The sequence below is a fragment of the Entelurus aequoreus genome, linkage group LG20 (genome assembly GCF_033978785.1).
Source record: "Entelurus aequoreus isolate RoL-2023_Sb linkage group LG20, RoL_Eaeq_v1.1, whole genome shotgun sequence".
NCBI classification, from domain to species: Eukaryota; Metazoa; Chordata; class Actinopteri; order Syngnathiformes; family Syngnathidae; genus Entelurus; species Entelurus aequoreus.
In genome coordinates, this window is record NC_084750.1 from 28,294,374 (window position 1) to 28,307,914 (window position 13,541).

Here is a 13,541-nt window from a genome sequence, read left to right on the forward strand (position 1 = left end):
AAAAAAGAAACCGGACAAAGAATGTAAAGTAACAATTGTGCTGCTATCTTGTACCCTTTTTCATCGTAGGTGAAAAGGGGTACTTTGAACTGAAGTATAATGTAAATATATACGTATACATGTATATACAATATATATATATATACATATATATATATATATATATATATATATATATATATATATATATATATATATATATATATATATATATATATATATATATATATATATATATATATATATATATATATATATATATATATATATATATATATATATATCAGTGACGTGCAGTCAGGGGAGGCAGGTGAGGCAGGGCCATCATGGAAAGAAAAAAAATGTAAAAAGAAAAAAAATAATTAAATTGTTATATGTATCCAGTGATTATACTATAAAGTTATTTTCTATTTAACTTCACCAGTTTTAGATTATTTTTGTTCAAAATCGCTGAATTTTCACATTTGTCGTTCAAATACTGAGAAGAGACTTGCTGTGAGTCAGCAGCCAGTTGAGGCACGTCACTGAGTTGAGCCTCACCATGGATTGCGCAATGACTCGGCTAACTGCTGGCCTGCTGTGCAGTGAGACCGTATTGCTATATGAACTATATTATACATGTCCATAGTTTAGTTAGCTGAGGTATATAATGTACAGTGTATTTTGTCAATAACTGTATGTGTGTAACGTATTTCTTGTGCTGACTTATTATGCATTATGTCTTATTAAATAACTAAAAGTTATTAATAAGAAGCCAAAAAGTGCAAAAACAATAATGTTCGTGTTGGAGGAGTTGTGAATGACTGCTGGGCCACAACATTAGGTACACCTGCAGACTGCAGCACGGATTTCATATTTCAGTTATTCACAACTCCTCCAACACGAACATATTGTTTTTGCACTTTTTGGCTTCTTATTGAATAACTTTTTTAAATAGATTCAATCTTGCACGTGGAAAGTTTAAGTGTGGGCTTTAGTTGATATAACACTCCCATCAGGGGGTGCATTATCCGGCACAACAAGCATGGACTTCATTTATAAGTAAAGGTAAGACCATAATAACGTTTTTTTTTATTAAATGTGCTTTTTTGTATGCTACAGTTTGTATGTGTAAAACCACTGTATTTGATTTCATGGATTTTCATTGATCCCTTGAGTGTGTGCATTTTGGAAAATTGAGGTAAACGTTAAGATCGAGTCTCACGTCACAAATAAAACGACTTTGCAACTGTCTTTGTGAGGTAAAAAGTCATGATTGAATAAAGGAATGACAAACACCAGGGCTTGCAAAAAGGAAGTCAAATTGAGGTCACAGCTTTCACCTGATAAACACAAGGGCTTGTCCGGGAATTGAAAAAACTCTTGTTCATTTATGCATGAAAATTGTAGTCAATCAAAATTTGTGTTAATAAAAGTGCCGCTACAGAGTCGCCCCAAATAAAATGCAATTTAAAAAAAAAAATTGGTAAAGGCAAATTCAAGGCATGTTGGTCTAGTAGTATGATTCTCGCTTAGGGTGCGAGAGGTCCCGGGTTCAATTCCCAGACAAGCCCTTAACTGTGATTTTAAACTCTTAGCTCAATTTTCCAAACTGCGCACACTCAAGGGATCAATGAAAATGTATAAAATCAAATACAGTGGTACCTCAATTTACGAACTCTAATTGTTTCAGGACAGACCTTGAAACCCTTAGTTCTTTTTTGCATGAAAATAGCCATACCTTTAAATTAGTGGCAAAAGTGCAATATACTAGCCTAGTTTTAGATCGTGTTGCCTGTTATTCGATGAAATATGATTCATCAGGGCTTGTTGGTCTAGTCGTATGATTCTCGCTTCGGGTGCGAGAGGTCCCGGGTTCAATTCCCAGACAAGCCCTTTTGTTTATCAGGCATGAGTTTTTAATTTGTCCACAGTTGAATTTCAGGCCAAAGTAGTTTTTGGCCTGAGCGCATGAAAATGGCTATTAATTTAAATTTAGGTTAAAAGTGTAATACAATTTTAGATTGTGTACCCTATTCACATCTCACCTTTCATGAGATTTATGGAACAATACTGTTTCAGGGCGTGTTTCATGGACAACCCCTTGTGTTTATAATTCTTGTTTTCAGTCATTTCTTTCCCCACCATACACACAGTCGTAAGTCTTGTCATTTTTTTTTTTTTTACTTTAGACCTGATTTTAAACTTTTAGCTCCATTTTCCTGAAGGCGCACTCAAAGGATCAACAAAAATCGATCAAATTTCGTTGAAATCGTACAGTACTGTGTACTGTAGGATCAATATGTTTGATGTACTGTTTTGTTTGTTCCGCGGTGTAATGGTACGTACTCTGGACTTTAAATCTTGGTAGAACCTACTGATAATAATGGAGTGTTCAGTGTGGCCGCCTCCCCTTAGTTACTTTAAGAATGAAAAATGCAGTGAAAACAAACTTGTGTAAAAAGTGCAGTGTTGTAAACCAGTTTCAGATTGTGACCCCTGTTTATTTATAAGTCCTGTTTTTATTCATCATTTTTTACCTCATACACACAGTTGTCTTTACATTTGTGACTTTAGACTTAATTTTAAACTTTAACCTCTATTTTACTCATGGCACACAATCAATGGATCAATTAAAATCTATCAAAACAAATCAAACCCTGTGTACTGTTGGATCCTTTCCTATTACACATACTGTTCACTTGCAGGTTCCATGGTGTAATGGTTAGCACGCTGGACTCTGAATCCAGTAATCCAAGTTCAAATCTTGGTGGAACCTCCTTGTGAAAGCTATGACTTCTGTTTTGCAAGCCCTGGTGTTTGTAATTCATTTATTCAATCATGACTTTTTACCAGTGACGTGCCGTCACTGGAGGCAGGGGAGGCACGGCCTCACCTGCCATCATGGAAAGAAAAAAAATGTAAAAAAAATAATTAAATTGTTATATGTATCCAGTGATTATACTGAAGTTATTTTCCATTTAACGTCACCAGTTTTAGATTGTTTTTATTTTAATTTTCACATTTGCCGTTCAAATACTGAGAAAAGACGGTGCGGTGATCAGCAGCCAGTTGAGGCACGTCACTCAGTTGTGCCTCAACATGGATTGTGCGCAATGATTCGGCTAATTGCTGGCCTGCTGTGCAGTGAGACTGTATTGCTATATGAATTATATTATACATTTCCATAGTTTAGTTATGTCACACCCCGCCTCGGGTGAAGGTAATGTAACCGTTGCAAACCAGACTTTCAAATCAAGGATGGCAAGGCACGCAGTTGGTAACAGTTTACAAACATTTATTGAAATCCCAAAAAGTGTCAAAAGGTGAACAATGACAGGAAAACAAAGCACCTACAATCTGTAATGGCAATAAACAGAGGCAATATTAGTATAGTATATTATATATAGTACATTTATATTCTAAATACATTTCAAAGTTGCATGCATTAAATAGGCCTATATATTTCATCAAAATAAGCATATTAAAAATAATCAAAATGTAAATCATCCATTATAACAAAATACATGTATTCATAATCAAAGGTCAATAATCAAATATGTCGAAGTAAATAATTAAATAATCAAAACAGATTTAGCAAAATCTATCAGCAATCAACAAAACTCATTTAACCGGTTACAACACAACATCTCATCATCAAAATAATCTCCTCAGTAGATGATGCATGGAGACCGAAACTCTTGCTCAGGACAGAGAACCTCCTCTGGCAGTTACCGACAGCAGACTGTCAGAAAAACGGCATTTTCCAACTTACATAGCCCATAGCTCCGCCCACTAGCTGGGACCAATTTGACAGGGGGAATTAAGAAAACAGTTATTTTGCAAATTACACCATAAATAACCATCACATGTCTAAAAAGTATTCACATAGTACTTTTGCATGTGTAGAGCAGTCATTTTTGTACACAGTATATTTAGGCTTTAGACAACACATCTTTCAAATGTCCAGTGTCCTTCTGTAACACCCAGCTTTTGATAATCATGGTTCGACCCAAATTTGGCCTAATTAGTGAATGCAGGTGTGTTCACCAATATAAAGCCTTCAACCCCACCCTGACTCTTTTAGTCAACTGTTCAGAGCCATGGTGGGTGACAGGTAACAATTTGTTTGTTGAGCACATGCTTTTCACTAGCTAACAAGATTGAATGTTTGTAGTTTGTCCATGTTGAGCTTCCCAACAAATGTGCACGGTTTGTGAGGAAGTCCAAAGGTCAAACAGTGACAGTGTGGGGTCAAACTGTCACATTTCCTCCCTCCTCTCCAGCGACAGCAAGTTCAGGGAGACGAGACAAGTTAGTTTTGCCAGCTCGATGTGTGATATTGAAGCAAAAGGGCTGTAACGCCAAGTACCATCTGGTGACACGGGAGTTCTTATCCCTCATGGAGTTGATCCAGCTCAATGCTCGGTAGTCCGTTTCCAGATCAAAGGTCCGTCCCAGAAGGTAATAACGTAGGCTGTCCAATGCCCACTTGATGGCAAGACATTCCTTTTCGATGGCAGAGTACCTAGTTTCTCTGGGATGCAGTTTACGGCTCAGATATAGAAGCGGTTGTTCCTCGCCCTCCTTTCCTTGGGCTAGGACGGCTCCAAGGCCCACACCGGAGGCATCAACTTGAACAAGGAATCGCTGGTTGAAATCAGGACTTTGTAAGACCGGGGATGAGCATAGAATAGCTTTGACCTTTGTGAAGGCAGTTTCACATTTTTCTGTCCATTTCACTGGATTAGAGGATGCTTTGGTAGTCAGCTCGACAAGAGGAGCTGTGATGGTAGAGAAGTGGGGCACAAATCTTCTGTACCACCCAGAAAGCCCCAAGAATGACCGGACCTGCTTCTTTGTCCGGGGTCTAGGACTGTCTTGGATAGCCTTCACCTTGTCCACCTGAGGACGTATCTGCCCGTTGCCAAGATGGTAACCTAGGTAGCACACCTCAGTTTTGGCCCACTCACATTTCTGGGTGTTAAGAGTGAGCCCGGCAGAATGGATCCGGAGCAGGACTTGACGCAGGTGGGAGAGGTGGTCTTCCCAGGAAGTGCTGAAAACCACCACATCATCAAGATAGGCAGCAGAGAACTGGCCACACCCCTGCAGAGCGCGATCCATTAGCCGCTGAAAGGTTGCGGGGGCTCCGGGGAGTCCGAACGGCATCACTGTGTAATGATAGAGACCCTTTGGTCCACGGAAGGCAGTGTACTCCCTAGACTCCTTCTTTAAAGGGACTTGCCAGTATCCCTTACACAGGTCAAGGGTGGTGATGAACACAGCTTTGCCGAGCTTCTCAAGAAGTTCATCAATACGTGGCATAGGATAAGCATCAAATTTAGAAACGGCATTCACTTTGCGTAGGTCATTACAAACTCGTATCGTGTTGTCTTTTTTAGGAACGAGGACAATGGGGTTACACCACTCACTGTTTGAGGGTTCAATCACTCCTAGATCCAGCATGGTTTGGATTTCATGGTTGAGGGGCTCCACGATCCGCTCAGGCACTCTGTATGGGCGCTGACGGATAGGTGTTGGGTTTTTTAAGTGAATGACATGTTCAATTAGTGGAGTTCTTCCTGGCTTTCCACTGAACAATACTGGGAATTCTTCACACACTTGCAATAGTTTATGGGCAGATTTTGTAGACAAGTGACTTACATCAGGTTTCTGTGGTGTAGTGAGCATGGACAGATCTGTCTCCTCCACATCATCCTCCATTGTCACTTCCCGTGCCAGCATCACTTTTTTCTCTTGCAACTTCTTGCTTTGAGTAGGTACTTGACTGGCCTGGACATCCTTTCCTTCCACAGAGGATTTCCTCTCCTTCCATTCCTTCAGAAGGTTGATGTGGTACACTTGGGATGCCTTTCCTTTATCCGAATGTGAGATCTCATAGGTGACTGGACCAGCTTGTCTGACCACGGAGTAAGGACCTTTCCATTGGGCCAGCAGTTTATGACTTGAGGTTGGAAGCGAGAGCATGACTTTTTGACCTGGCTGTAGCACCCTGTGACGTGCTTTCCGGTCATACCAGGTCTTCTGTTTCAAAGGGCACACTGGGGCTCGATGCCCTGGCTGTTGGCAGTGGTAGCAGATGAGATCCTTCACTGGACTCTGTCTCGGGAACAGTCTGTTGTCCCCTGAGGTGCTGTAACCACCTGCTTTCTGCACACCTCTTTGGTGTGACAGGTCGGCTGCACCTTGGGCTGCTACATGGTTGTTCTGCTGCCTTGGCATTCGGAGTCCTTTACGAGCATTCAAGTACTGGCCTGCAAGTTTAGCAGCAGTAAGTCCGTCTTCTGGCTCATGTTCCTTGACCCAAATCTTCATTTCGTTGGGCAGCATGCGAAGCATTTGCTCGAGAATGAAAAGCTCTGCGATCTCTTCTTTAGAACGCTGCTCTGGCTTGATCCATCTTCTGTAGAGACCTTTGAGTCTGTTGTAATTCTCCTTGGGAGATTCACCAGGGGGAATGTAGGTTGACCGGAACTGGAGCCTACAAGTCTCAGGAGAGATATCAAACTTAGCAAGGAGGGCTTCTTTAAGGTCAGTATAGACGTTGGAAGCATCTTCCTCCATAGCAGAATAGGCATCCAGAGCTTTGCCGGTCAAGAGTGCAATAAGTCGGCAGGCCCAGTCAGACTGAGGCCAGCCCCAGGTGCGAGCGATGCGCTCGAAGCGGACAAGAAAGTTTTCGATGTCCTCACCCTGCTGGAAAGGGAGCATCTTTGGGCCTTGTCGGAGATGATGGTCAGGTGGCAAGGAATCTCTGGACGGCAACGCTTGAGGACTAGGAGTTGGCTGTGGGCGAGTTCTGGGTTTGGGTGACTGCTCATAACGACTATCATCAGTAGTACGGTTAGCATTTTGGTTAGTGAGTGAGTGATCTAGGCTAGGCCTTGTACAGACATTTTTTAACTCCTGGAGTTCATGGACTAGGATAGCTTCCCTACGTTGCTGTCCAATCAAAAAGTCTTGAAACATGTTAACCAGGGTAGGTTCACTTAGCAAGAGTGCTAAGGTCCTTGGTGGCTCAGCAGACCACCTAGCCTTCCCAGAACCCTTCCTATGCTGCTTACGCCCAGCCCCGGAGTTCTCAAAACCTTTGACGTCTTCTTCAGACTCCTCTGTGTTCCATCCAACTTCACGCTCCTCAGCCATAGTCATCCGATCCAGCCTTATTGCCGTGGCCCCTCGACCAGCCATCTCATCAGTCTGCTGTCGGTCACTGTCAGAGGAGGTTCTCTGTCCTGAGCAGGAGTTTCGGTCTCCATGCATCATCTACTGAGATTGTAGGTGCTTTGTTTTCCTGTCATTGTTCACCTTTTGACACTTTTTGGGATTTCAATAAATGTTTGTAAACTGTTACCAACTGCGTGCCTTGCCATCCTTGATTTGAAAGTCTGGTTTGCAACGGTTACATTTACCTTCACCCGAGGCGGGGTGTGACATATGGTGGCAGTGGTGGGATGGCAAGCCGCAGAGTTTACAACAAATCTGGCAGAGGGCAGGCCAGAACTGGTTTGAGATCCCAAGTGTCGGAGGTGGCAATGACCGAGGAGACTGATGAGATGGCTCGTCGAGGGGCCACGGCAATAAGGCTGGACCGGATGACTATGGCTGAGGAGCGTGAAGTTGGATGGAACACAAAGGAGTCTGAAGAAGACGTCAAAGGTTTTGAGAACTCCGGGGCTGGGCGTAAGCAGCATAGGAAGGGTTCTGGGAAGGCTAGGTGGTCTGCTGAGCCACCAAGGACTGAAAGAGTGCTAAGTGAACCTACCCTGGTTAACATGTTTCAAGACTTTTTGATTGGACAGCAACGTAGGGAAGCTATCCTAGTCCATGAACTCCAGGAGTTAAAAAATGTCTGTACAAGGCCTAGCCTAGATCACTCACTCACTAACCAAAATGCTAACCGTACTACTGATGATAGTCGTTATGAGCAGTCACCCAAACCCAGAACTCGCCCACAGCCAACTCCTAGTCCTCAAGCGTCGCCGTCCAGAGATTCCTTGCCACCTGACCATCATCTCCGACAAGGCCCAAAGATGCTCCCTTTCCAGCAGGGTGAGGACATCGAAAACTTTCTTGTCCGCTTCGAGCGCAGTGTGGGGTCAAACTGTCACAAGTTAGCTGAGGTATACAATGTCCAGTGTATTTTGTCAACAACTATGTGTGTAAAGTATTTCTTGTGCTGAGCCATCATAAAACTGCTGCGAAGACGCACTGTGACAGGCTCGCCTCATAACCCCGCCTCCTGGTGCCAAGCACCTTCGCCGCAGAATGCACCGCCCGACGGGAGCGCCACACCAACCAAAGCCCACACGCAAACCCTCCACGTGCAAGACCGAATCCACCCAAAAAAAAGTCACTTAACAAGAAGCCAAAAAGTGCAAAAACAACAATGCTCGCGCCGGAGGAGCTGCGAACGACCGCAGGGACGCAAAATTAGGTACACCTGCAGACTGCAGCACGGATTTCATATTTCATTAATTTACAACTCCTCCAACACGAACACCACTGTTCCCGCAGTAAAGGTAAGACCATAATAACGTTTTTTTTTTATTAAATGTGCTTTTTTGTGTGCTACAGTTTCTATGTGTAAAGTTAAAGTTAAGTTAAAGTACCAATGATTGTCACACACACACTAGGTGTGGTGAAATTTGTCCTCTGCATTTGACCCATCCCTTGATCACCCCCTGGGATGTGAGGGGAGCAGTGGGCAGCAGCGGCGCCACGCCCGGGAATAATTTTTGGTGATTCAACCCCCAATTCCAACCCTTGATGCTGAGTGCCAAGCAGGGAAGAATGCTGGTATGAGCTTTTAAACATAACCCGTTAACTGCTGCCAATGAAATGGTGAATAAGATACTCTTTAGGGTTCATATGTTTGTAAATCTGACTGTGATGAAGTCAGTGCCTCACCTGACATGAACCTCACCGCACGCCACAGCTTTTTACCTCACACAGACAGTTGTAAAGTCGTTTCATTTGTGACGTGAGACTCGATCTTAAAGTTTACCTCAATTTTCCAAACAGCAGACACTCAAGTGATCAATGAAAATCCATAAAATCCAGTACAGTGGTACCTCAATTTATAAGCTCTATTTGTTTTAGGACAGAGTTTGTAACCCTTAGTTCTTTTTTGCATGAAAAAAGCCGTACCTTTAAATTAGTGGTAAAAGTGCAATATACTAACCTAGTTTTAGAATGTGTTCTCTGTTAAAATCTCACAATTCAGGAGATTTTTGGTTGAAACATAATTCTTGTGGTCTCGTCGTATGATTCTCATCTCGGGTCTGGGGTTCAATTCCTGAAAAAGCTCTTGTTCATTTATGCATGAAAATTGTAGTGAATCAAAATGTGTACTCATAAAAGTGCAGTTACAGAGTGTCTCCCCAAATAAAATATAAACTTTTTTGGGGACTTGGTAAAGCACAGTTCAGGGCTTGTTGGTCTAGTAGTGTGACTCTCACTTTGGTTGAGAGAGGCCCTGTGTTCGAGTCCCGGTTAAACCCTTAATAGTGATTTGAAACTCTTAGTTCAATTTTCCGAACTGCACACACTCAAGGGATCAATGAAAATAAAAAATAAAAAGAATACAGTGGTACCTACAAGCTCTAAATGTTTTAGGACAGAGCTTTTAATCCTTAGTTCTTTTTTGCATTAAAATAGCCAAGCCCAACTCCTGAAAAACAACCCCACACCATTATTCCTCCACCAAATTTCACACTCGGCACAATGCAGTCCGAAATGTAGCATTCTCTTGGAAACCTCCAAACCCAGACTCGTCCATCAGATTGCCAGATGGAAACGCGTGACTCATCAGTCCAGAGAAGGCATCTCCACTGCTCTAGAGTCCAGCTTTGCATTGGACTTGGTGATATATGGCTTAGATCAGTGGTTCTTAACCTGGGTTCGATCGAACCCTAGGGGTTCGGTGAGTTGGCCTCAGGGGTTCGACGGAGCCTCCGCCGCGGAGGTCAAGACACACCGACTCATCGTGTAAATAAAAACTTCTCCCTATCGGCGTATTATGGAAACGATGTTCCCTCCAATTTTCCATCTGATTTGCAGGTGTGTAATTTGTTGTGAGTTCATGCACTGTGTTGGTTTTGTTCTTTGAACAAGGTGATGTTCATGCACGGTTCATTTTGTGCACCAGTAAAAAAAACATATAAGTTTGTCTTGAATTTGAAAAAAATAACATTTTATTTTTCACTAAAGAAGGGTTCGGTGAATGCGCATATGAAACTGGTGGGGTTCGGTAGTTCGGTGGTTAAGAACCACTGGCTTAGATGCAGCTGCTCGGCCATGGAAACCCATTCAATGAAGCTCTCTGCGTACTGTACGTGGGCTAATTGGAAGGTCACATGAAGTTTGGAGCTCTGTAGCAACTGACTGTGCAGAAAGTCTCTGCACTATGCGCTTCAGTAATCCGCTGACCACCCCCAGGCAGTTTACGCGGCCTACCACTTGGTGGCTGAGTTGCTGTTGTTCCCAAACTCTTCACTTTTCTTATAATAAAGTTGACTTTGGAATATTTAGGAGCGAGGAAATTTCACGACTGGATTTGTTGCACAGGTAGCATCCACGCTGGAAATCACCGAGAGCGGCCCATTCGTTCACAAATGTTTGTAGAAACAATCTCCATGCCTAAGTGCTTGATTTTATACACCAGGTCAAGTGATTAGGGAACCTGATTCTCATCATTTGGATGAGTGGCCAAATACTTTTGGCAATATAATGTATGTTTTAATGGATTTTTTAAATGTGCCAGAAAATAACTCGTAGGGCGTAAATGTGTTTCTGTATAGTATTTCTCCAGCAATGGTCATGTGGGGACATCAATTATGGTACTTTGAGAGGTAATCATTAAAGTCGGATATCACTGAAGGTCTAGGTGGGAAACGCACGGCCCGCCACAGTGTCAGATTGCAAAAATAATCTAAATTGGTCAAAATTGTGTAAGATGAAATATAAGTTTAAAAAAATGCTCTGTAGACTTTCGTGACATTTATACGATTTTATCAAAAATATCAGATGCCATCAATGTGCTTCTCTTACACTGTACAATAATATCATGCAAGTCCATCATAAAAATAGATCAATATGTTCAACATATTAAAGAAGTCCTTCATTAAAGTAGAGATGTTTTTCCATAAACATTTAGTCCATTAATTGTCATTTAATCATCATTTGTGCGTCATTGACTGGATTAAGAAATAATGTGTGTTGTTAAAATGCACGGCTTCCCTCCTCGCTGTTTCTGAACGCTCATCCTCATTCCCTTCTTTCTCCTTCTCTTCTTTGGAACGCGGGGGATCGAAGGTCATCAAGGCTCGAACCTCCGGGGCGTGTGGTGCCGGCTGGGTGGAGCTTTTGCTGTGACCGCTGACCTTCAGAACGTGGAGTTTGGACAAGCACCTTTCTCTGTGTCTGAAATGCAACATAAAGTGGGTCTGGGTTAGTTTTTGCCTCATCCTTCAAATGAACCAACTCCGCCACTCCTCACAATACATACAGGTCGTTTCAGTCTCACCTGAACACGTAGGCGGCAGAAATAACCGCGGCGAGGACGGCGAATGAACATGAGATCCACAGGATGTGACGTGGCACGTCAGCGGGACCAACGCTTGATCCAGGAAATTCTACATAGACAAAAAAAAACAACCTCTTTTACTCTTGAAACTAGAGATGTCCGATAATGGCTTATTTGCCAATATCCGATATTCCGATATTGTCCAACTCTTAATTACCGATTCCGATATCAACCGATACCGATATATACAGTCGTGGAATCAACACATTATTATGCCTAATTTTGTTGTGATGCCCCGCTGGATGCATTAAACCAGGGGTGTCCAAACTTTTTCCACTGAGGGCCGCACACTGAAAAATCACACAGCTTTAGTCCAGAGTATACTAGAGCAGTGGTCTCCAACCACCGATCGATTGGTACACAAGAAATTTAAAAAAAAAAAAAAAAGTTTTCTATTAAATTAACATAAAAAACACAGTATATACATTATAAATCAATATAGATCAATACAGTCTGCAGGGATACATGTGTTTGTCATTCTTGTTTGGTGTGGGTTCACAGTGTGGCGCATATTTGTAACAGTGTTAAAGTTGTTTATACGGCTACCCTCAGTGTGACCTGTATGGCTGTTGATCAAGTATGCCTTGCATTGTGTGTGTGTGTAAAAGCTGCATATATATTATGTGACTGGGCCGGCACGCTGTTTGTATGGAGGAAAAGCGGACGTGACGACAGGTTGTAGAGGACGCTAAAGGCAGTGCCTTTAAGGCACGCCCCCAATAATGTTATCCAGGTGGAAATCAGGAGGAAATTTGGAGGAGATCGGGAGGAATTCGGGAGAATGGTTGCCCCGGGAGATTTTCGGGAGGGGCACTGAAATTCGGGAGTCTCCCGGGAAAATCGAGAGGTTGAAACCGATACCGATAATTTCCGATATTACATTTTAAAGCATTTATCGGCCGATAATATCGAATATCTCTACTTGAAACAACGCACAATAAACTTTGTCAACACGTGCACTTCTGCTGTGTTGTCTGTGCCATGACTTTTAATGCAAACACACCACACGTTGGCACTCTTATAAGTCAGACTGACTTGAAATTTCTCACACACAATGGATGTGCCCTACAAACACTCACTGTAATTTTAGTTTTGACCAATTAGCTCAAATTTTGCCACACACCTTTAGGCAAACTTGAGCAAGATTGGTTGTAAGATTGGGACTTACACTATATTGCCAAAAGTATTTGGTCACCTGCCTTGACTCACATATGAACTTGATGTGCCATTCCATTCCTAACCCATAGGGTTCAATATGATGTCGGTCCACCTTTTGCAGCTATTACAGCTTCAACTCTTCTGGGAAGGCTGTCCACAAGGTTGCGGAGTGTGTTTATAGGAATTTTCCACCATTCTTCCAAAAGCGCATTGGTGAGGTCACACACTGATGTTGGTCGAGAAGGCCTGGCTCTCAGTCTCTGTTCTAATTCATCCCAAAAGTGTTCTACCGGATTCAGGTCAGGACTCTGTGCAGGCCAGTCAAGTTCATCCACACCAGACTCTGTCATCCATGTCTTTATGGACCTTACTTTGTGCACTGGTGCACAGTCATGTTGGAAGAGGAAGGGACCCGCTCCAAACTGTTCCCACAAGGTTGGGAGCATGGAATTGTCCAAAATGTTTTGGTATCCTGGAGCATTCAAAGTTCCTTTCACTGGAACTAAGGGGCCAATCCCAACTCCTGAAAAACAACCCCACACCATAATTCCTCCTCCACCAAATTTCACACTCGGCACAATGCAGTCCGAAATGTACCATCCTCCTGGAAACCTCCAAACCCAGACTCTTCCATCAGATTGCCAAATGGAAAAGGGTGATTCATCACTCCAAAGTCCAGTGGAGACGTGCTTTACACCACTGCATTCGACGCTTTGCATTGGACTTGGTGATGTATGGCTTAGATTCGGCTGCCCGGCCATGAAAACCCATTCCATGAAGCTCTCTGCATACT

General features: G+C 42.7%; 1 protein-coding gene and 1 non-coding gene across 2 annotated transcripts in view; one reads left to right on the top strand and one right to left on the bottom strand.

The window, feature by feature from the left end:
- Nucleotides 1-1,803: 1,803 nt before the first annotated feature.
- trnap-cgg (transfer RNA proline (anticodon CGG)) lies at nucleotides 1,804-1,875 on the top strand. The gene has a single exon. It is a non-coding gene; the product is annotated as a tRNA-Pro (tRNA).
- A 9,116-nt stretch (nucleotides 1,876-10,991) lies between these two features.
- The window catches only part of il6r (interleukin 6 receptor), a 39,328-nt gene continuing 36,778 nt past the window's right edge, over nucleotides 10,992-13,541 (bottom strand). The window contains exons 9-10 of the mRNA XM_062029896.1: nucleotides 11,531-11,639; nucleotides 10,992-11,427 (exon numbers count right to left, since the gene is read on the bottom strand). Coding sequence (XP_061885880.1) covers nucleotides 11,184-11,427; nucleotides 11,531-11,639 — 353 coding nt within the window. The 3' untranslated portion in view covers nucleotides 10,992-11,183. The remainder of the gene's footprint in view (nucleotides 11,428-11,530; nucleotides 11,640-13,541) is intronic.